Source organism: Acomys minous, assembly GCF_964271855.1.
Source record: "Acomys minous genome assembly, chromosome: 13".
NCBI lineage: Eukaryota > Metazoa > Chordata > Mammalia > Rodentia > Muridae > Acomys > Acomys minous.
Genome location: NC_140495.1, coordinates 36,992,850 through 37,016,924, shown reverse-complemented (window position 1 = coordinate 37,016,924; position 24,075 = coordinate 36,992,850). Strand labels below are relative to the sequence as shown.

At 42.2% G+C, this 24,075-nt stretch overlaps 1 protein-coding gene across 2 annotated transcripts in view; it reads left to right on the top strand.

The window, feature by feature from the left end:
* BCKDHB (branched chain keto acid dehydrogenase E1 subunit beta) overlaps positions 1 to 12,881 on the top strand; it is a 180,164-nt gene extending 167,283 nt beyond the window's left edge. The window contains exons 10-11 of one of the 2 annotated variants that reach the window (XM_084753466.1): positions 6,983 to 7,131; positions 12,193 to 12,881. In XM_084753466.1, coding sequence (XP_084609592.1) covers positions 6,983 to 7,123 — 141 coding nt within the window. In that variant the 3' untranslated portion in view covers positions 7,124 to 7,131; positions 12,193 to 12,881. Of the gene's footprint in view, positions 1 to 6,982; positions 7,132 to 8,719; positions 8,995 to 12,192 lie in introns of those variants that run through there. The other variant, XM_084753465.1, reaches the window with a different exon arrangement.
* Positions 12,882 to 24,075: the final 11,194 nt, after the last annotated feature.

Genomic DNA, 24,075 nt, shown 5'->3' with positions numbered 1-24,075 from the left:
TTGAGTGAATGCAACTTCAGACGCTGGTGAAGTTGGTAATTTGGAGTCGCTGGCACAGGGCCCTTTGCAGGTCTCCATGACTCATGTGCTGGGGAAGTGCGATCCAAGGCATCAGAGTCATTCTTTCTCATTTGCTAAAACTCATGTTCTGACTGTGGGCAAGTTTTCATGGCAGATTTAGAACAAGTATTCTGTGATAATATTTGGAAGCTGGGCGATGTCTAACCTTACAGAAGTGGGATTAGTAGCAGGTTCGTGGACTTTCGGGCTACCCACTGCATTTAATTTCTGGAAAACTAGTCTTGCATTTTTAGTATTTAACTCTTGGGCTTCCAGTTATGACCTCTGGACAACTAGCTCTATGTAGAAGGAAGCCGGTCGTTTCATTTACTAGTAAATTAACATGGACTAAATTAGATTAAGATGTAAGTGTAAATGCCAGAGCACTCACAAATCACTTCAAGCTGTTTCAGAATATACTTTCTTAGAAGCGGATGGTAATTCTTTGGTCCATCTGCCTTATTCAGTGTTCCTTATAGCTGCAACTTAATTTCCTCCCACCTTCATGTACGATACAGTCTGCAGTTCAAATTGTTATGGTGGCGTGGGTACCGTTGAAGGGTCATCAATACTGGACTGTTTGGTTAGCAAAGCCAATTCGAATGAAATCTGTCTTTTACCTTGGAGTTAGGTTGTGGAGCGATGTTTCTCCTTGTTGGAACACAAAAGCCGTGATTTATTAGATCCTATGAACGACACATGTCTAGTTGATTTACAAGGAGTTTTTCTCTGTTGTTTCTGCTTTCCTCAAATACCATTGAGTGTACATAAAAATTAGCAAGATTGTTTAGCAGTCTTTCTGGTCAGTACCAGCATAGCTGATATACAAAAGCAGATCATATAGGAAAGACTTACGGTTTTCTGTTCCTGCTTTGAACTTGACCTCATAGCTTTTCAGCTCACGATAGTGTGGAGTCTTGCACGGTAAGCTGCATCCAACTTTATGTCACTAGATAACTGAGTACACTTTATTCTAGAATTCCTTTTAGAAAGAAATAGGAGCCTTGAAGTAAAAATAAATAAATAAATAAATAAATAAATAAATAAATAAATAAAACAAGTTTAATGGCTGTTTTAAAGGCATACTGCATGGCATCATAAGGCCTCCTTGACTCGTTTTCTACGCATGCAGCCTTCATGGCACCCTCTAACCACAAGATTTCATTAATAATCTTCTGTGTGTTGACACATCACTTTCTCATGGTCTGGCCATATGGAAAAGGAGGCATGTTAGGTATTTTAACCATTTCTTGAAGTCTCGATCTACCTGTCTCACCGCAGTTTTCACTTGTCACTAGCACCGGTGCCTAAGATCTTTGCTCCCCACTAGGACTCTGACTTGCCTTGTGGGCTAAGTGCAGTCTGCTCAGTGGTCCTGCACAGACCCCTGCATCATCCTTTGTGGAGCACTTAGTGTATTTGGGGTGGTTCCTTATGTGTTTTAAGGCCTTGTAAGGAGCTGCTGGGATGTGTGCTGTCATGGATGCTGTGACTTCTTTAACAGTTCACATAATTGAATCTTTCTTCAATGGGCAGCCTGCTGCTTCAAATACCTGCTTTATTCTATGTAAGGGATTCCTTTAACTTGGAAAAATCTCAAGAGGAAAAGATAATTCAGTGAGCTTTGAACATTCTGACCCATCAGGCATGAAAGCAAGAAACTTTGAATGTGTTACCACACACCTAAAAAGCCAAATAGACAAAAACTACAGAATGGTAGAAAAAACCACAATAAGGCAAAATACTAATGAGTTCAATTTTTCTGTTGCTTATAGAGATTTGGAGAGGTTAACTCATGCAAGAGTTAAGATTGTCTTTGGATACAATTCCAGATTCCATGCTGTGCTAATTATATTATGAAGCCTTATGGTAAAAAACCATCATAACGATTTGCTGAGAGCCACTGATGCTGCACTGTTCTGCAGTGCCTAACTAATGTTTTCCATGATATACCACTGTAACACTGAGACACAAAGATTAGTGGCTGATGAACTTAATGAGGTAAAATGATGCTAAATATGCATTGTAAGGTCTTGAGAGATTCCCTGAAAGTGCTTACATGCATTTATGCAAATGTGTGTGTGTGTGTGTGTGTGTGTGTGTGTGTGTGTGTGTAATAGTATATATTACTATCTTGATCTATTTTCTGTTTCTGTAACAAAACACCTGAGACTCGTTAACCTATAGAGAATAGATGAGGTGCCTCTGGAGGCTGAAAAGTCCAGTTGCGTTGTTTTGGTATCTGCTGAGGGCCATATTATGATGTAGCATCTTGGAGAACATCATGCCTAGACCTAGCAATGGTGCTATGTACAACCTCCTTTCTCTAAAGCCACTGCTGCTCTCTTGGGGACCATGATGGGTAATCTTCATGATGACCTCATCTAACCATAGTCTTCTTCCCAAGCCTCCATGTCCAAATATCACAGATGTAGGAACTAGAAAAGAGTCCATATGTGATTCTTCAGGCTACCCACTAAAGTAATTGATGTTACATCTAGCCAAACAGTGACATCAATTCACGATAGCCAAAAATCTCAGTAATATTTCATGTATCTTAAGCTATAATAGGCCTAATTCTATGAATTTCTAATTATCTTCTCTTACCTGCTTATGAATTTAAAGAGTCTCTGTCTCTCCCAATCTCATGACTTTTGTTTCTAAAAACATAACAAGGAAGTAAAAGTGAATATTATATTATAAAAGAATCGGGCAAATGAAGGTACATTTTGCATGCATCCATGATGTTAGTGATAGGGATTTATTATATGCTTCCTTCTTCCCTTCCTGGCTATGGTGTGCAGAGCAATCCGAGTGGGTATTATATAAACACCTCAAGCTATGCTTGCTCAGATCTCTTAGGGTATCCCAGAGGCTCCGAGTCCGGCACATCTGTGTCTTGCCTGTGCATTACCTTAATGCACACTTGTGCTTTCCTTTTCTGCACATGTTTCATGTCCCCCACACCCTTCTTAACATGTGGAAGAGGCTTCCAAGACTGTACCTAACCCCCTGCGCTGCTCAGTGCTCTTTTATAAGAATGAGGTAACCCAGCCTGCCTTTCATTTCACCTTTTAAAAATTTCTTAATTTATTTATTTTCTTATTGCTATTCTCAGCATTAATACAATTCCCACAGCCCATGGTGGGAGGAGAAAACTGACTCTCAAAAGTTGTTCTCAGAACTATAGGTGTACTCTGTAGCATGAGAATTCCCCTCCCTCCCTCCCTCCCTCTCTCTCTCCCTCCTTCCCTCCCTCCCTCCCTCCCTCTCTCTCTCTCCCTTCCTCTTCCTCATCAGCCTCTCTCTCTCTCTCACACACACCATAAACTTTTAATAAAAATTTAAAAGTAATAAATCTGAGTTTGAGGAAAAGACTGAGACCACGGGCTTTGCAGTGAAGCTTGGATTTTCCTTGCCTGTGCGCTTCAGTATTTGACCTCGGTCAGTTTCCTCCGTCTCAGTCTTCTCACTCATGAAATGAAATAGAAATGAGCTAGAATACGTAAGTCATTAAGCCCAGAGCCTGGAACAATGTGAACAATGTCATTGTTATTATTAACATATTTGGGGGTGGATTTCACAGTTGTAAAAACAGGTTCAGAAGCAAACTCGGACGGCACTTTGGAGTTTCACATGGCTTTTCTTGAGGGACATGACTCACCATGAGTGAACAGTTTGAAGCTGTCACTGTCCATACATCAGAGTTCACCTCTGTCCCTTCTTGCTGGACCCCAGATGGCTGGAGGAAAGCCCATCTTTGCTCCTGTGTGGATTCTTTATTGACCTGGTTACATGGTGATTATGTTAGATCACACTGGAGCTGGATGCAGCCAGTCCATGTACCCTGCTCTCTTGGGAGAAAGAGAAAACATTGACCCTGGTTGCCTTTAACCCCACCTTAGACACTACCTCTAACCCTTTTTACAGCCCTGTTCACTAAGCTATTATTTATTTCCTCATTCTGCATACTTGCTATTTCTGATTTAAACATCAGCAAATATAACTTTTCAATATGTGTGTATGCTTAAGCTGGGCATGCGTCTCATATCTGTAATCTCAGCACTTGAGGGCTGAGGTAGTGGAATTGTCCCGAGTTCTAGGTTAGCCTGTGTGTGAGTGCAAAGCCAGCCAGGGCTGCCAAGTGAGCCCTGTCTCAAAACAAAGCCAAAATAAAGTAAGATAAAACAAGAACATATGATTATACTTAAGCAGCCAACAGGACGATAAATATAATTAGTTTAGATCGTCCTGAAAGTTCAGCACACTTGGTGCTATCTATCATGTGGTTATAATGGTGAGGGATGCTTTGAAGGATTAACTTCATACATTAGTCTGTACATCTGATAGTGAGATTCAGGCATTTCTATTCCAAAGTGTGTATGTGTGCATGTGTGTGCATGTGTCCGTCTGTCTGTCCGCTGGCTTGTGTGTATAGCTTCCTTACGAAAAAACCTGGTGCTGAGCAACATTGTGCTATTTGGATAGAGCTCAAAAGAGTGTAGTGGTTTAAGTTATTTGCATATAAACCTATTCTTTGAGCACAGCTGCTTGCTTGATCCAGACATCTTATTTCCAATTGCTTTGTAATATGTTCCACTTGATGTTCGTGGAAGAAATAGCTAATGGTTCTTGGGTAATGTCTTTCATTTAGCAAAAAGTTCGAATTTCAAACTGTATCACCTCTCTGGGGCACATGCTAATTACACTGAAAGCCCCACCCATAGTTTTCTGTTCAACATCCTTGAGCCCTCGTCTATGATTTGTAGAATGCATTTTTATGCATATCATCTTTTAATCTATCCTATTTAATTTACAGTCGTGGCTTCTAAAGTGAGGAAAAGCTACACATAAAACCACAGATTTCTGCACCTTAAAATGGGGGGCTTTTATTCAAACAAAACTTGATTCTTTAATCTTTTTTTTTTCAGTGTCACTTGATGACAGAATCAGCATTGTCTCATAAAGCCTAGAATAAATCTTATAAACTACAAAGTGAAATATTTTCCCTCTTTGCTGTTTCCAGCCTCAGAGGGTAATGCTGTTTATAGTCTAAGTGTGACTGGGTGGTAGGTTTTGTTTGTTTGTTTGTTTTTGCTTTTGTTTTTTGTTTTGTTTTGTTTTTTTTTCTGTGCTGGTGCAAGCATGTAGATATCTTTCAAGAAAAAGCAAAGGTCACATTCTTGAGTTAGGAGCAGCGCTGTTTGACAATGATTAAGTTGGCTGTAAGTTTGCTGTTGTCCTCATGATAATGCGAGTGATGTTAATGACACTGACAGGTGGCCTTGAGGTGGGTCGGATTTCCAAGTCACTGGTTACAACAAGGGTACACTCAAAAGCACTTAGTGAAATGGTTTGTCTTCCCTTTTCTGTACAGGGCTGCTAATTTGCTTACAAAGAAAGCAGTGTTCAAGGAAAATAGGAAAGCAGCCAGAGTCCTCAAAAAGAAAACCCAGTTCATCCATCCCAAAGTAACAAATTAAACCTCTTTTAAATTCCTTGTTGCATTGAAGACTGTGGGGGACCATCCACTCTGTCATCTCGGTTTGGTTGTTAGCGGTTGACCCCTTAGGTGGCTGTGTAAGCTCATGTGAAGTTCGCTGGTTGTCCATGGAGATTCCTCTTGCTGGGAAGTGTAACACTAGTTTGGCATTGGATGCTGTAGGTCACTGTGGTTAATGGGACCAAGGAGAGGTCTATATATATCCACTCGTCTCTCTCTGAAGCGTACTTATCTGAACGGCATAGATTTTCTGTCCCTAACTACACTTGTACTGATGAAAATAGTTTGCGCAGTGGATATGGACTGAATACAGCATCGTGATATCATTGTATAAAAATATTTGTACAAATAAAATTTTTGAAACTACGATATGTAAGAATATTTGGACTTCAACTAATCCTTTGGGAAGCAAGACAGTGTGTGAATATTTGAATTTGAATTTAAGGACTTTGTTTCAGATAACGTCTATTAGTAAAAATTCGTGCTATTTTCTTCAGAATAATTTTTAAAAATATTTTCTATGAGTCTCTCTTTAAAGTTTTATTCAGATTTGATTTTTTTAAAAAAAGTGTATAGCTGTTTCTCATAAAAATAATTTTGTGCATTGTGTGCTTTATTGAAATTTAGGTTGTATGTGTTTGAACTAGATGCTGCTTTATTGAAATTTAGGTTGGATGTGTTTGAACTAGATGCCTGCTCTTTTGGAGCGTGTGCTTTATCTGCACAGACAAGGAATCTGGCTACCACCATGGGCCATGGTTAGGTCACCACCATTAGAGCTCAGAGCAGAAGTCCCTGTGTCACCTGAGTATGCAGTTGAGAAATTACAGTGAAAGGAGGCTGCCCCAGTAAGGTGTCCTCCAACCTGAGAGGTCAGCACATACCAGTCAGGCAGTGGACTTGGGATGTTACTAGCTCCAGACCAGCAGCATCCTCAGAAGTCATAAATGATGAGGGTAATGGGGACAGTCAAGTACCTGGTGGACAGTGGAACACTGCCTAATCCCAGACATGAACTTATGAAAGCACCACACAGTCATTGTATAAACTTAAACAGAGATACAGGAAAGAAGTAAAAGCACACGTCCCCATTAACTTCAAGCTGCAGGATTGAGTGCTATGAGAATTTGCCATGTTGTCTTGCTTTACATTTATGCTCACAGAAGCATGTTTGATATGATCTTATGTTGGCGCTGGTAATAGGCATGTGTGACCACACCAGTATGTGCACACACAGAAGGCTCTCAGGGATCATGCTAACATGCTACTCATACCCGCTTTTAAGCAACAACATAAATAGATATTGTGATATCCATAGATGTAATTGTGCTTTAAACAACTGAAGTATTTTAAGTGGAAATGTTCTGATTCTGTGAATGAAAACATGTTAATGTCGCTCGTTTTGGTCCTTCTCCATAGGAAGAATGTTTCTTGAACCTAGAGGCTCCGATATCTAGAGTATGTGGATACGACACCCCGTTTCCTCACATCTTTGAGCCATTTTATATCCCAGACAAGTGGAAGTGCTATGACGCCCTTCGCAAGATGATCAACTATTGATGACAGAGGTAGGTGCTGCCCACTTGTGGATGCGTTCAAGTGACACTTGCTTCTGAGACCCAGGATCAACAACCTCCCGTGTCTTGCATTCTGGTAGGCAGTGACTTTCAGAACAAAGTGTTTGCATCATAAAAACGCGCAAACTTCTGCTAGCATATTTACATCCACAGAAAGGTGTCGACAACATTAAGATTTATAGATGGCACTGGTGTGCTAGCATTAAACAATCAAATATAAATATATTTTCTTCTACTCTTGTCCTAGCTTTCCCCTTCATTTCTGTGTATTGTCCCAGCTATTTTGAATTGCCTTTGTAGAAGCATAATTTCCCTGGCTTGAACAGGCATCACACACCACTGACTCAAACTCTAGTTGTTTCTAATATAAATAAATGGCAACCAGAACTTTATCTTTATGTGATCCAGAAAACATTTTTTTTTTAGGAGAAAAAAAATCTATTTAGTATAGAGAATTGTTTACTAAGGAAAACAAAGCAAAACAAAAGAGCAAAACCCCAGCGTTGCTGCTATTTGCAGAACCTCTTTTGACAAATGAATGTTTTGAGGAGGCAATTGTTTTTGTTTTGAAATAGGTCTAAGGCTAGCTCAGGCGGGCCTTACGCCTACTATTGTCTTGCCTCTGCCACCAAATGCTGGACTCACAGGCGTGTGCCTCCACACCCAGCTTGTGAATGTTTTATAAATATTGGATGAGAAATTGTATTTATTCATAGTTGTTTTTTTCTAAGTTGGGCTTATCAAGCCTGTCAACAGTGCTGTTCTAGGAAGAAGAAGAAGAAGAAGAAAAAAAAAAGACTATCATTACGATATCCTAGGCTTTATTTGGCTTTCCAATTTTTAATATAGAAGTTGCCAACACTGACACCCTGATTTTAAAGTGTTCCAAAATGAGGGGATGAAGCTGGAGGGCTTATATTTTAATATCTGCGTTGTCCAAAAAGTAATAATAAGGCTTTGTGAGGAACCAAGATTTTTCAGAAGATAAAAGGAGAATAAACTCCACGTGGCGGCAACAGCCTCTACCTGATCCAATACAGAAAGATGGAGTTCTGCAAGTGGGTTACAGAACCAACTTGTGTAAGATCAGAGGGAGCATTTATGCAAGCCGTGTCCCCTTCTGCCACTGTGTTCCCCAAATCCCACCGTTTGGTAGCTGTGCTTTGAGAATATTGTCTCATGCGTCAATTAGGGGTGTTGGCCACACACCCTGCAGAGGTATGGAGACTGTATCTCCGATGCCTTTTAATGCCTGTGAAACTAGTGGGTTTCTGTAGTCAGTGGCTCTTAGGCCTGGTTGGAAATCTTCCTCCCTCTCCGGGCTGTGTGCTAGAGAGTCAAGGAAACGTGGCCAACATGCCTTGCTGCTAATGTTAAAGTACTTTAAAATATTTTTGTTGTTGTTGTCTTTAAGTTTGGCTGTGTGCTTCATTCTAAATGTAATCCAGGTTTAAACCCATGTCAACAATATGATAAAAGAATAAAATATCTTTTCTGTGGTGAAAATGAAATGTTATTAAGGAGAGTAGGCATGCAGGGAACTAAGAATGCTTATAACTGTCACTGATTTCTTTTACAGAAAACCAGGAAGATTATGCCTAGATATGGAAATATTTTTCTGAAACTTTTATAATTCCTTACACTACTTTCTTCATATGTATAGTTTTATGAAATGAACTATCATGGATATTGGCTGATGAACTGAAAATTACTTACTGTGTTAACATAAGTGGACTGGTAGAGCAAGTGGTTAGAGCAATGCTTTAAAGAGCACCATGGGTGGTGGCCTTATGGTTGTTTCGTGACTATAAATATCGGCTGGTGTTAAATAAAGCAAAAATCATATTGCCTTCAGACTGTGTGTGTGTCCTCTTCTTCGGTTAGTAAAAAGGGTTTTCATTTCAGAATAATGGGTTGTTAACTTGCTAACTGAATTTGAGTTAAAGTAAAATATTTATTCTAGAAATGCTGACTTTTCCACTTTATTCTATTTGGTTTGATTCTTTATGGTCAAGATGGTTTTGTGTTGGCAAAACTTCTGGAATGTTTTGCTCCATCTCACCCACTTGGTTCAACAAGGTTACTGCTGGTGGACCTGGCTCCTTCAGCCTATTGAGATAGAATTATTCCTGATGCTACCCTTCCCTAACTCAGAGAGAGAGAGAGAGAGAGAGAGAGAGAGAGAGAGAGAGAGAGAGAGAGAGATGGCATGAGCCTGTCATCCTTTTTATTATAAAATTGTTAAGCCCTAGCTGCAATTATAGTTGTTTTTTAAAATAATACTTTGCAAAACAAATTGTATTTCTGTTTATATTCTTGTGTGAATAAGATGAGAAAAAATGTTAGCAAGCAGCGATGGCTTCGGCCATGTGGAGCCTTGCCTGGGGACACTGGTAGGGCCTCACTCTGCCTTCTCTGTCCCCCATTGAGTTCTAGAAGATCTGAAATGAGCCTAAGGAATTCCCCCACAAAGCTGTTGCCCTGGCCTGCTCTTAGAAATTGAGCAGTTGGACTCTCCTCCCCTCCTGCAGGTTCTGGCAGAAAGGTCTATGCAAAGGCAGTGAAACTGGAGTCTCTTGTTTCCCCTTGCCCATAAACACTTAGAAAACTGGACATTTCCTTATAATTACAAATATGTATTTTTCTTTAGAACTGTAATTATAAAGGCTGTACCCTGTCTATTTTTGCCAACAACTGGAGAAAGCTACAGAAGGTAACTGGTGGATACTCACTGACTTGGAGGCAGAGTACAGGCGCTTTACCACAGGTTCTGGTGCAATGGGCCGGCAGTTCGTTAGGGGACAAAACACAGCCCTGTCCTTGGGCTAAAAATAGTAAACCCTGTACAGATAGGATGGGAAAAGATGCAGGTTGTCAGCCACAGTTTGGAAAATAGGGAGCCCAGTTGGTTTGCTGGACAGGACATTTCAGAGTTTAAGATGCCAAAACTAACTTGGTTTTTGCCTTTTATTCTCCCACAGCAGCAGGAGTAGGGCTCCTCTGCTTGCCTGGTCCAGCAGAACAGGATCTGTGCCACAGTCGGCCACATCTTTCCTATGTATATCCTATGAGAGCATGGTGGCTCTAGTTGAAATTCTTTAGTTGATGTTACTTAGGATTATGCAAACCTCTTTATTATAAGCTGTTTTGCTACTGTGCCTTTACTAACTTTTCTATTCATTGGTGTTTTGAGAACTTGCCCTTAGCTACTTAAGATTTAACTTGTTTAACTTTCTTTTAGAACTGGAAAGTACAGGACAAGTCTGGGGACAGTCTGTGCACAAAGTGTGGCATCTGAGAACATAATCGGCCCTGCAGGCCCTCACTGTAAACACGCCCTTCCCAAGACTTACAGATAATAGTTAATCTGCAGCTCAAAGCAAACACATCTATATAACTGAAAAAAAAACTTGTTTCATAAAACAAATGTTCTGTTGTACAAATAAGGAAAATAGAGATGGCACTCAGGGTGTTAAACAAGTGCCAAACTGATTCCCACTACTGTAGACTGATCTTCCTAAGTTTGTCTCTATGTGACAGCATGAAAATATATGATAATTTAACTTCCCATAGTTCTAACTGTTTTAATCTCTTTAACAGTATGATGTACTAGACCTGGTAGCACTCAGAGGAAGGACAGCAGGCTACCAAGAAGAGACTTGATACCCTATGAGCATATACAGGGGGAGGTAATCCCCCTCAGGAACAGTCATAGGGGAGGGGAATAAGGGGAAAATGAGAGGGAGGGAAGAATGGGAGGATACAAGGGATGGGATAACCATTGAGATGTAACAAGAATAAATTAATAAAAAAAGGAAAAAAAACAGTATGATGTACTGTTGCTGAAGACACTATGTATTTCAAACACTGGGCCTAGAGGTCTCTCAGCTGAAACAGACATGAAAACCTCTTCCCTCAGGACTAGCTTTCCTGGAACTAGAAGGCAGCTGTGCAAGCAAACAGCAGTCCTACCCTGCTAGGATGATGATCTACAGCAGCCACCATCACGGAACAATAACTCCAAGGGTGTAATAGTGGCGCATATACTTTGGTGGTAACCAACAGCTCTCTGAGTGAACTTAAGCCCTGCTCAACGAGAGGGAAATTGTGCCTCGTACTGGAAACTTAGGCAACAACCTCGGGGTTAGTAAAGTCATGGATCTTGGAGGAGAACCTACGTCTTCCAGTTTATTAAACTTACACGCTTCCTAACTACATTCTAAATATTCCAATTACGCAGAGATTAGTGTTGACTTTACCCCCTCATCAAAGAAACTTTTGTTGGCAACGGATGAAGACTACTATAAGAGAAAACTACAAGCAATCAAAATGTAGAGTTGTGGAGCCCAGACCCAACTTACACACACACACACACCACCACCACCACCACCACCACCAACACCACCACCACCACCTCCACCACCACCACCACCACCACCACCACCACCACCACCACCACCAACACCACCACCAACACCACCACCAACACCACCACCAACACCAACACCAACACCACCACCACCAACACCACCACCACCACCACCACCAACACCACCACCACCACCAACAACAACAACATCAACAACAACACCAACAACCACTCACCACCACCACCACCACCAACAACAACAACAACAACAATTAAGGAAAAGAGAGACCGTAATTTTGAAAGAGAGCAAGGAGGGGCATATGCGAGAGTTTGGAAGGAGGAAAAGGAAGGGGAAACTTATACTACTCTAAAAAAATGTTTAACTATATAATATGATTTACAAAACTGATAGGGAACTCATATTAGCAGACTGGTGTACATTAGGCCAGGGACCTATGAGAAAATCAAACACTACTGGTCCACTAAAGGAACGTAGAATTAAATGACTCCTAATGACAGTCCGCTATACTAATAAATCAGTGCCTCGCCCAGCCATCACCAAGGAGGCTTCCTCCTGCAGCAGACAGATGCCTAAATACAGAGATTCACAGCAGACATTTATTCAGAGAGTGAGAGACCTTGAGACCCTAAACAGGATGTTTCCTTCAAATCTCTCTCCTCAGGGCTGAGGAAACCTTGTGGAAAAGGTGGCTGAAAGAGTTGAGTGGAAGAGCCGGCGGGGATGCAGGACGCCAGGGAAACAAGGCCTTCTAAACACAGCGGGATCAACGCACACGTGAACTCGCAGAAATTGTTTCAGCATGCACAGGGTCAGCAAGGGTCTGCACCGGATGGGGTCCTAGAGCTGAGAGAAGTGACTACAAGCCCAGCCCCTCAAGCCCCAACCCAGAATCCATCTCCAAAGGATAACCACTTACAAATGAAGCAATTAATATTCTAGAAGGGAATCTGAGTAGGGAAAGAAGATCGCCAAAAGAGAACTAGCTCAGCACCTTTGGAGGTTCTTTGTATCATAATATTGTGTCAGGGATTTTTCTTTTCTTTTTTGAAAGCCTTATAGGCCCTTTGCATATTATGGCTCCCGGTTTTGTGTTTTTGTGGGATTCCTGTGTGTGCAAACAAGTGTCCCTGCATCTATGTGTTTCTTATGCTTTTTCTTTGGCCCTTTTCCTTCTGTTTGTTTTGTCCCATTCCAATAGGCTTTGTTTTGTTTTATATTATATTTTATCATTATCACTTAGAAGTCTGTTCATTTTTTTTCCTAAGGAGAAAGAGAAAGGGAGTGGATCCAGTGGTTGGAGAGGTGTGGAAGAACTGAAAGTTACACCATAATTAGAATATAATGTATAAAAAGGTGATTTTTAATAAAATATAAAAAAATCCATGTATGCAGTTTTTCACATCACTGCACACTTTATACTTTATTTATTTTCCATAAATTTATAGTGGGTATGTGAACTGGGCCAGTGTTGGGTGGCAGTTTCCTTGCCAGTAAAACCCTCTATTTTGGCTTGTTTAGACAAAGGATGTTCTAAGCAGAGGTAAAAAGATGCCATCCTGCAGTGAAGCTCCCTAAAACATAGGATGTTCCACACAGAGGTAAAAACATCCTGTCCTGCAAGGGATCCTGTTAAGCTCAAGACGTAAATGATTCAAAGACTTCTGAAATCCCTGAAAATGACCAGATTCACTAAGGTGCTCCCTCCCCAAGCATATATAAACAGTACGAACTACTACGAGACACTCTTAGATTATCCAAACAACCAAGAAGAAATTCAAGACTGGAAAGGGCTCAAGCCAAGTGAATTACTTAGGAAGGGTACTCTCTCACTTGTCGGGATGCCTGCAGGTTGCACAGTGTGCTCCAGGTTTCTAGCTTTAATGGGCGGTGCCTGGTGATGCAGCCCTCTCTGTGCTATTCCTGCTCCTGTAAGTCTCCCCTCACCCATACTCCTGTAAGTAACCCTAATAAAACTTCCTGTTTCACTAAACTGGATGTTAACAGCATCTTTACTTTCATCTGTTGCTTCCCTATCTGGGGTGAATAGATGTTTCTTCATACTGTCTCGGCAAGGTACTTAATTATAGTTTGAATGCAAAGTTAACAGAGCAGCAGTCTCTGTAAGAAAACACGGCCAGGATGAAAAATAACAAAAACAAATCACAAATGAGAAAAAGAGAATGAGAGGAGGGATAAAGAAAGTCCAAAGAAAATAGTCAGATGTTGGGTAGAATAGGATAGGCCCCTGGTTAATCAGGAAGAACTTAGGTTGGGTTCAGAAACAAAACCCATTTAAAGGCTGTTTATCGGGTCATGGGTTCAAAAAAGTTGATGTAGAACGGTTAAAGCCTTGACAAAGAATGCTGGGGAGATGGCTCAGCCGGAACCGTGTTTGCCAGCAAGCTTGAAGACCCGAGTTTGATCCTTGCCCCTTTGTAAAAATGTGGGCATGCTGGTGTGCACTTATAATACCAGCCCCAAAGAGTCAGACAGAGGAGGATGCGCGAGGATGCCTGGCAGCCATGAATCTCAGCAAACTCCAGCTTCAGTGAGAGACTGTCTCAAAACATGAGGGGGGGGGGAAGCTGCCCCATGTTGACCTCTGGCCCCCATGCAGATGTGCACATAGGAACACACACACACACACACATACACACACACACAAACACACACACACACACACACACACACACACGAAATACACACAAGATAAGCATAGAAAACATGAAATAGTAATAGGACAACAACAAAAGCCATATTAATCGAAACAGTAGAGAGACAAAAATATATGTTCAGTATTTACACCAGGAACACACCACGGTGAAGGGGTGACTGTTAAATCCTTTATATGCCCAAAGTGTAACATTAACAATTTAGGGAAGGCCTAAACACCAAAGGTATGGACAGAAGAAAACTTTATGCACCAATTACAGCTTGTTAGATATGTAAAAGAGTTGATCAGCAAATCTACTTATTTAAGCTTGTGTGTCCTCACATAGAATTCAAAGCCTTTAAGGTGGGCATGGCAGTTAAAGCACTTAATCACATCCCAAGGCACAAAGAAAAGTGACAGTATGTTTCCCAAAGGAAACCATAGGAAAAAATCACATTTCTCACCACTTCCCGAATTAATAGCAAATATTCCAGCTCCTTGGAAATAATAAAGCCCCCAGCTTAGTAACTGTGAAAGCAGAATGGAAATGTGAGGCAGTCACACTTTAAAGTGTGAGCTCCGGATGGGGTCAGCTGGGATTTTGTAGCAATTAATTCATAGACTTGAAATTTTTCAAATAGGAAACTGGAATTATAAGACTGCAAAAAATTAAAAAAAAAATCAAGACAAAGAAAACTAAAAGTAAGAAAACCCAATGAATGTAAGGTGTTTTTTTTTTCCCCATTTTATTTTATTCTATGACGGCGAAGTGATTTTTAGTGTACATATGACATGGGCTCCATGATGGTTATGAATAATTATACTACCTGGGTTCGTTCTTTAGGGCTGAGGGAACATGTTTGCAAAAGTGGATAGTTCTGTCTCTTAGTATTGCCCGACAAAGGCCCTCATTACTAGTGTATCTTATCTCACCAGTTTAATTAAATGCCTTACCAAGGCCTTGGTTTGCTGAAAATTCCTTAGTTTCTTAATGGAGGTGTGCTTGTACTAACAGCTCTCAAGGGAGTCAGTGGCTATAGAGATGATCGCTGTTTCAAAACTGTTTCCTTGGGGCGAGGGACAGGGGACAGCTCAGTCTATATAGTGCCTGCTGTGCAAATATGAGGATATAAGTTCAGCTCTGGGAATCTATGTGAAATGGAAGGCTGGTATGGTGGCACGAGTTCAGAATTCCAGTGCGGCGGTGGATTGCCAGGGTTCACTAGTTTGCCAAACTAGCCTACTGACCTTGTGTCAGACTCCTGCAGGATAAAACCCACGTCTGACCTCTGACCCCTACAAACAAGCACATGCACACATGCACGTACGCGCACACACACGAACGGTATTTTCTTGATCATTGGAATATCCTTCTTCAGACGCAGGCGTTTTATGGGTCCTGGAAGGGCAGCACGTGGATTTTGATATGGCTGCTGGTGAACCCACATAGCCTAGATTAGCTTATAATCACGCTAGGTTCTTGGTTTGTTGTTAGTGGCTGAACAGAAGTAGAAATGTGGGCCATTCACTTCCTGTGCCTAATATGCATGTTCAAGACGATGTTTTGACATCATGTCATTTCCCACAGCACTTGCTACTAATTCCATCAGGTAATGAGGCTATTAGTTCTTCATCTGAAATGCTAAAGCCCTAAGTATTTTGAATTTCAAAGATTTTGGAGATCAAAATATTAACATCAATGGGAGATAATCTTAGGGCAGGGAACACAAGTTGGAAAACAGTGTTCATTTACATTTCATGTGTACCTCATACACAGAGCCTGAAGGTGATTTACACAGTAGTTTTTAGTGATCTAGTGAATGAAAGTTGTATCTACTGACCCCTCAATAAGTGACGGCACCAGGACTCCAGTCACCCAAGGACAACTTGTGCCCATGTGGCCTCACATTTTTGCTTATTCTGAATTTCTAAATACAGTGAGACATAACTACTACTACTACTTCTTCTTCTTCTTCTTCTTTTTTAAGACAGGGTTTCTCTGTATAGCCTTGGCTGTCCTAGACTTGCTTTTTAGACCAGGCTGCCCTCAGACTGACAGCAATCTGCCTGCCTCTGCCTCCAGAGCACTGGGATTAAAGGTGTGTGCCACCACGCCAAGCTGAGCCATAACTTCTTATAGAAATAGAAGTGATGGAGATGTGACGTGCGCCTCACTAATGCCGTGGACAGCACATGTTCAGGCTAACTCGTCGATGCTGTACCAGCCTCCATTTCCTGCTGGACCAGCACATCCTTCAGCCTCCACTGAGATGCCACACTGGACATCCCCAGGAGGTGGGCAGTGTTTCTCTAAGTTTCCGGTCTGTTTTGTCAGATAGGTCTAGAACTGCATTCGTCAAAGAGCTCTCAGGCAACACTGTGTGTGAAAGTGCGTATATGTGGACAGAAGAGACTATAGTGCTCATTGAAAACTGTTCTGGTAAGAGGTCTGGGGTGGCTTGAATAACATGTCCCTCATAGTCTTAGGCATTTGACCATTTGTCCTCTATTGGTAGTGTGCTGTTTGCAGAAGCTTAGGAGGTATGGCCTTGTTGGAGAAAGTATGTCATTAGGGGCGGGATTTGAGATTTTAAAGACTCTTGCCATTTGTAGTTTGCACTGTCTGCTTCCTGCTTGTGGCTCAAGATGGGAGCCTTTGGCTTTTTGCTCCTGCCACCTTGCCTCCACTCCACCATCATGGACTCTTAGACCTTTGGAACTGTAACCAAATAAAGTCTTTCTTCTATGAGTTGCCTTGGAGTGAAACCTGTATTGTGGTGACCTAGAGGGGCAGCTGTCACACTCCAGGATGGCTTCACTTCTGCCAGGGTCACTCTCCAGTGTTCCATTCTTACTTTCTCTGAGGCATCACTCCAAGGTCTTTGCAATAAGTCATCATCACCTTCACTCAAGGTCAGCTTCTGTAGCTTGCAACCAAATGCATCAGAATTCCGCCATCCCAGTAATCCGGCACACATTAAAACTGAAGAGGGAAGCCCATGTGTTTTCAATAGTGTGCATCCACTGTTGGGATTTGTGTTATCTTGTGCTTGGTTTTTTTCTTTTTGAATCCATGACACACAAATTAGCTGCAGATACTGTGCTAATGCTAAGAGTCTTAGCCATAGAGTGAGTTCAGACACTGAGCTTAAATACTGCATACTCCCTTGTCCCCTCAGGGAAGTGAGCAACCCTACAGCAACTGTCCTCTGCAAACACTTTGGCGACTTAGTCCTGTGAAGTCCTTTTACTGCAGTCACGAGACCTTAGCACTGTCACTAACCTTAACTACAGACCTGGGAAATTTGTTTTTACAAAGAATTTTAATGTTGCTGGCTTAGTGTGAATGTTTTTAAATATACATTGTGTATACTCAGATTCACTCTCCTTCTATTGAACCGAACTTTTATTCTCACCCATATTTCTTTATTTTTAAATGAAGACTTCAAAAAGTTAGAAAACAATAAAGTCTTTTTTGTGTGTGTTCCTAGGAGTTAGTGTAAAAAACTATAACGCACAATGTGCCTTCTCTGCCTTCCTTAACCCAGAGAGAAGCTAAGACCCTGTCAATAGTAATAAGTAAGTACTTAAAAAAACTTCCGTCCAGTGAAATCTGTCCCCAAAGTCAGCTATCTCCTCAAGGGTTTCTCCATAGTTGTTTGGTGGAATTCCAAACCATGTCGTCTGAGCATGTGCGTGGAGTGCATGCTTCCCTCTGGCTCTGACTCCCTGCTGAAGTGGGTACTGTCTGCAGCTACAGAGGACAGACACCTCATGTCACTCCTGCTACAAGGACCACTGTAGTGTAACTTGGTGCCCTGAAGTGGCCCTCTAAAGCTGCTTTGTGGGGATGAGCTTCATTGACACGAGTTCTCCCTCACTGGGTTTGTGGTGCTCTCCAGACCAGAAGACTTCATGGAGACCAGTGGCTCCCAAATGCTGAGCTCACTGGGAGTTTCTCACTGAGTTGTTTATCACGGCTTGTCAGTTACTGCTTTGGAACCTCCTGTCTCTCCCTCTGGGGCACAGGGACTGTTACTGAGCTTGGTATGGATTCTAGCTCCCTTTTCTCTGAGAGGTAGGTGGCTTCTTCACGGGGCTCCTTCGTCCTAGAGACCAACTTGGCCTACTCCCCTAAGGAAAGAAGTCATGCATATTCAGTTTATTGCTTGTTATTTTGTGTGCAGTAAAATTTCATATAGATTATGGAAAAACTGCCTAGGAGGAAATGGAACAGTAGTGGTCTGTGATTCATGGTGCAGTCACATGGTTAGATACAATGCAGAATCTGCAAGTAATGATTATGAAAATTATGTGGAAACATGGAAACCATGGTCATTATGTATCTTTAAGTGGAAAAATCAGGATTCAAAATTACATGTATTTTATGGTTATAATGCTATTTCTTGTGATTACAGTGACTATTACTTATGATTTTCCTTGTAAAGGAATTATGAGAACACAGCAGCTGTGCTAGGGTACATATCGTGAGCAATTCCACACTAAGAGATAATTCAATTGTTAGCATGCATGTTCTATATACATACATACATACTTACATGCATGCTTACATACATATATATGTATGTATATATTTATGTGTATATATGATATATGTACACACACACACACACACACACATATATGATGAAGTACCTACTAGTGTGTACTTTACCCACCATTGCCAAATATTACCATTGCATAGCTTTCCCATTCTTCAAAGAACACATCAATGAACTAGTACTAGGTGATCCTTTTATTTTCCATGTGATTGTTACTTCAAAGGCCGGAAGTATGCACCCACAAGATCTCTGCTAGTTAAACTCAGAAGGGAAAATTCAATAAAAGAATTCACCCTCTATAAATACTAAACTAAGGTATAAGTTTAACACATTCTATTGGGATGCAAATGTTTATTATTTAGGGTCACTGCATAAAGGGTCACATTCATACTTTTTAATTGAATGGAGCTTAATAAGGGGCTTTGGTGAGTTTATAACTGGAATGCAAGGGTGAGGCACCCAAGAATGAGCACCTTAGCCTGAAGCCAGGAGCTGAGGAGTTTTCTGGACCCCAGAAGAGGGAAGAGCTGCCAGATGGGATATGACCACAGAGACAAGATACAACTGATGAAATCAGCCTGGACAGGGATGCCTCACCCCTCCCAGTTCCTCGAGGCTGTAGATGTTTCCCATTGGCCCAACCTGCCTGCACATGGAAGCCATGAGCCGGGTGCCTAGATACCTGCCTCTCTGAGCACAGGGTTAGTCAGGGTAGAGATGGATTTGAGGGGTAAATGGAGAATAAACAGATATCACATAACATGTCAGTAACTGTTCAACCACATGCTAACTGTTTTAAGGCTCTGGATTATCATGGCATTTAAAAAATTATATTTAAATATGGGGGGGGGAGTTAATGTGCTATGTTGCACCTGTGGAGGACAATGAACCACTTATGGAGTTGGGTTTTTCCTTCCATTAGGTTTTGGGTCCAGGGATTGAACTCAGGTCGTCAGCCTTTATCAGCAGAGTCATTTCGCTGGCCTGTGGATCCTTCTTGGTTATCCCTTGTCTTAGGCAGGACTGTTCTCCTGGAGGAAGTTGCCAGCAGGGTCTTCTGTAGCTCTTTGTACGTTGATTCTCAGAGAGTCCCCATTCTTGATTCAAAAACAAACAAACAACAAACAAAGCCACACCTGGCTGTGCCATCAGTGTGGGACTCAGCAGTCCCATCAGAGCTTGCAGCTGCTTGCCATTTCCACTTACTGCGTCACTCTGCTGGGGTACACTGTGGATTCCTTATCATGTCCCCTCAGGAAGTTCATTCTCCTAGGTAGTTCACATCAGAAAGCCCTGATGCTGGCCCTCGGCCAAAAGTTTGTTTAAGAAACATGCCTTTTTTTGGTGTTAGGGTCTTTGAGATGTTGCTCCCCCCCCCCCACACACACACATACACACACTCTTCACTTGTCTGAGTCTTATTTGTTCTCACTAGTGTTTTACAGCCAGCCTCGCCCTTCAAGATAGCTTCAATGTTGACAGCGAGAGGACTCCCTCTACAGCTGATACAGAAGAAAATATCCTAGTCTCGCTCTGCAGGGTAGTAGGCAAGGTCACTAAGCCCTGCGTAGCTGCGGAGCCTGGCATCCTTTGGGGCTTTGTCTGAACTTGGTTTTCCTGGCCATAAAGTTCCACTCTCTCCTCTGGAGGGACAGTGTCTGGCCTGTCACAGGGCAGGACGACACCTTGCTTTTGTGCCCCTTTCATCCCTTCCTTCCGTGAGGCCACCAGCCTCATCACAGAAAGTTTGGCAGAGCAATCCCTGACTCCCCGCTGTCCCCCACTCTCCCACCCTCTTCCCCCCTCACTTGTCCCATCCCCTGTTTTCCCCACCTCTCTTTCCATCACAGACTGGAGCTTCCTCCTCCCCTAAAAACTTCCCTCATTTCTTAATTTCTGGTGCATACTCCTGTCTGCTCCCCCATTTTGTCATTGGGATTTATACTTAAAAGCAGCCCTCTTTTCTCCATTGTCGTCTTCATGTTCCCCAGGAACAGGAGGAGATAAGCTTGTGTGTGGCTCCATAGTCTTGTTAAAAGATGGTACTAACTGCTTTAAAAAAATTTTTTTTGGCTCAGTGGAAATTTTACCTCAGAGCAAAAGAATGCTGCCCAAAGGTCAGATCTCAGCCACCTGTGTTCTCAGCCAGATTGATAAACCTCCCAGTCTTTCCATGTACCTGTTGGTTAACTGTTCAGCATGGAGGGCTGGGAGGTGGTAACAGATAACAGGACAATCAGAGGAGGAAGCTGTTACAAACCCTGATTCTGTATCAAATGAGCACTCTCTAAGGCCTCGGTCTTCACTTCTGAATTACAGAAATTAAGCTTAGGTTTGCCCGTGTTGTGTGATTGTTTTCACAAGGTAGTAACTAAAACCCTCTTTGAATTAAGTAAAAATTAAATAAGACTGTGTCTCCCGGAACCGCTGTTAGAGAGGCCGTGCCTCTGTTGTTGGTTTCTCACACGATACTGTTGTCATCATTTGCGTCATCCGTCCTCCTCAGGAAGGATTCCTGATACACTCATCGCTGTGGGCAGAGTGCAACATGGGGCCTCCCTGCGACAGGGATTCTGACTTCAGAGAAATGAAACAGGTTGTCGAATCAAGCTGAGAGCTGAAGGTCAGCTGTGTCTAAAGCTAACGTCCTGATGCTCACACCTTGCTGTTCCTCATCCCATATTTATTCAGAGTTAGGTGAGTCAGTGAGTTTTTCATCGTGAAGACAAGAAACCCACCCGTGTCGGTTTTAAGGAAGGTGGGGTTTGTTACAAAGGACCCGGTTTTTAAAAGCGCTTTAAGCTGGATAAAGAGAGAGTTACCATGCAGTCTTTCGCTCTCTCCTCTCTGGACTTGCCTCCAGCTCTGGGACCTCCATGGCCTCTCCACAATGCAGCCAACTTCATTTTTGTCCCTCTGCCGACTGCTTCTCTAGTCACTCATCGCCTTGCACTCTGCTCCCTGAAAAATGCCTTTCTCCCTTTGCATCACCTCACAAACAAACTCAGTACTTGTCTAATTCCAAGTTTCTCCAAGTGGGAATAACGGGCCCAGCTTAGGTCAGGCCCTCTGTCCTGGTTTCAGGCTGGAACCAAGAGTAGATGCAGCTGTATTGCGTACAGAAGACTGGGGAAAGATGGTGGCTCCACACCGTATGCTTGTCAAGTCACTTTCTCTGAAACAGGCAATTGTTGTTTTTTCTTAAGAAAGTGTCTTATCTAGACAATGAAGGTCAAGGTGAAGTGTGACTGACATGTTCTCCTTCAGAAGACTTGATGAGGAAGAAAACTAATTGGTGGTGGTGACAGGGGTTCCTTTCAGATCTTTTTTTAAAATTTAATTTGATTAATTTATTCTTGTTACATGGTTATCCCCTCCCTTGTATCCTCCCATTCTTCCCTCCCTCCCATTTTCCCCTTACTCCCCTCCCCTATGACTGTGACTGAGGGGGACTTCCTCCCCCTGTATATGCTCATAGGGTATCAAGTCTCTTCTTGGTAGCCTGCTATCCTTCCTCTGAGTGCCACCAGGTCTCCCCATTCAGGGGACATGGTCAAGTATGAGGTACCAGAGTACGTGAGAAAGTCAGACTTCAGTCTCCACTCAACTGTGGAGAATGTCCTGTCCATTGGCTAGATACATCTGCATACTAGCCCAAGGGGCATGTCCTAGGAGAGTCTTCACTAACCAGGAAACTGGGACAGAGGGGAGGATATCCTATTGGGACTCTAGATGAGAGAAGCATGGGAGAATGGCAAAGTTGAAGGATCCAGAGGATCCTAGAAACCTACAAGAAGAAAATTATGATAGGCAGATTTGGGCCCAGGGGTCCCGCTCAAACTAAGGCACCAGCCAAGGACAATACATGCTGTAGAGCCTCTGATTACTAAAGACTTGGAAGCTGGAAGTGAGCTGAACTGGGCTGGTTCCTGTATCTGTGATTCTCTTCTTTTGCATGCACACTGATCATACGTCATAGATGCAAATGGAAAGAAGGATCCTGATTTGAATAAAATATCAAGCTCCTGGCATGTCAGGGGGCCAAAGTGTCCCCACAGTGCATACAGGGGTCTTGGATGGTATACAATTAAAGCAGTTTTAATTAATTGAAAACTTACTCAGTTATTGTAAAATCATTTAGTTATTTAGTTTAGTTTGTTTAGTTCTCATATGTAAGCAGAGCCTTTTCTAAGTTGCTTTGAAGTGTGACTCTGGATGAGGGCGAAATGACGAGTGGTTGCAAAGCCAGACACAGTCTACCACGAAGCCCGCTTGGAGATTGCACTGGGAAAGCAACAACTCTATTTCTTCTCTCTGATGCCCACCTCAATCTTCTTTTCCTGTTTCTTTAATTATTTACAATTTTACTTTTAACCCCTGGGGAAGAGAATCTAAATCACACTTAGGGTCAGAGTGACCCTAAGGCCCCAGTCCCTGGTTCAATCAATGTCCTGTTGGCCAAAGACCAAAACTTGTTTCACAGAAAGCACGCTGATGATTTCTTTCCTCTGCAAGGGACCATGGGAGCCAATGCCATGTGCCAGTGCTCACTAAGCTGTGCAGTTGATGGCATTGATGTTTCCATCCTGCAGCCATTCAGTCACAGAGAACAGATGTCCTGATGAGAATAGAACGGGCTCAGTATTGACCCTTTTCTGGATGATCCAGTGAACGGGCCTGGCAATGGAAATTTCACGAGCTACCAATACCTCCAATGGAGGGACACCTTCTCTTAGGATGCTCCCCACAAGTGTAAGTTTTGAGTGACTCTTGGGACACAAGATTGACATTTGCTCTGCAAGAAAGAACAGGAAGTCCTCCACAGTATGGGAAACATGCAGTGTTAGATGCAAGGAACTGATATCAGGTGGCTTGTAGTTTTAAAACACTTGTCTCACAAAGGCCAAGGTTGACTGTAAAACTTTGAAAAAGCGCAAAGCATTGCAAACTGTGATGCAAATTGTAAAGTGAATGAGTCCCGTTCCACTCCATCAACCTCCTCACTTGCAATGAAAGTTGCATTAACCAAAAGACGTGCCTTTAGATGTAAGTTTAAATAAAGCACCTCGGCAGAAGATGAAAATTCTATGTAATTTCACATAATTAAATGTAGCTATTTTGTCACGCTACAATTTTCTGCTCTGCTCCTTATGTCTACAATTTTGATGTTCGTCATGGACTTGGCCGGCTTATTTCTGTGCAGGCTTACTCACATTTGTGGGGTGCGGATGGCAATTACTCTCTACCCAAAAACCAAACAAGATGCCCCCAGTTCTCAGCCCGATGACACTTGAAAAAAAATTTTTAGCAAAGAAAACAGGGAATGTTC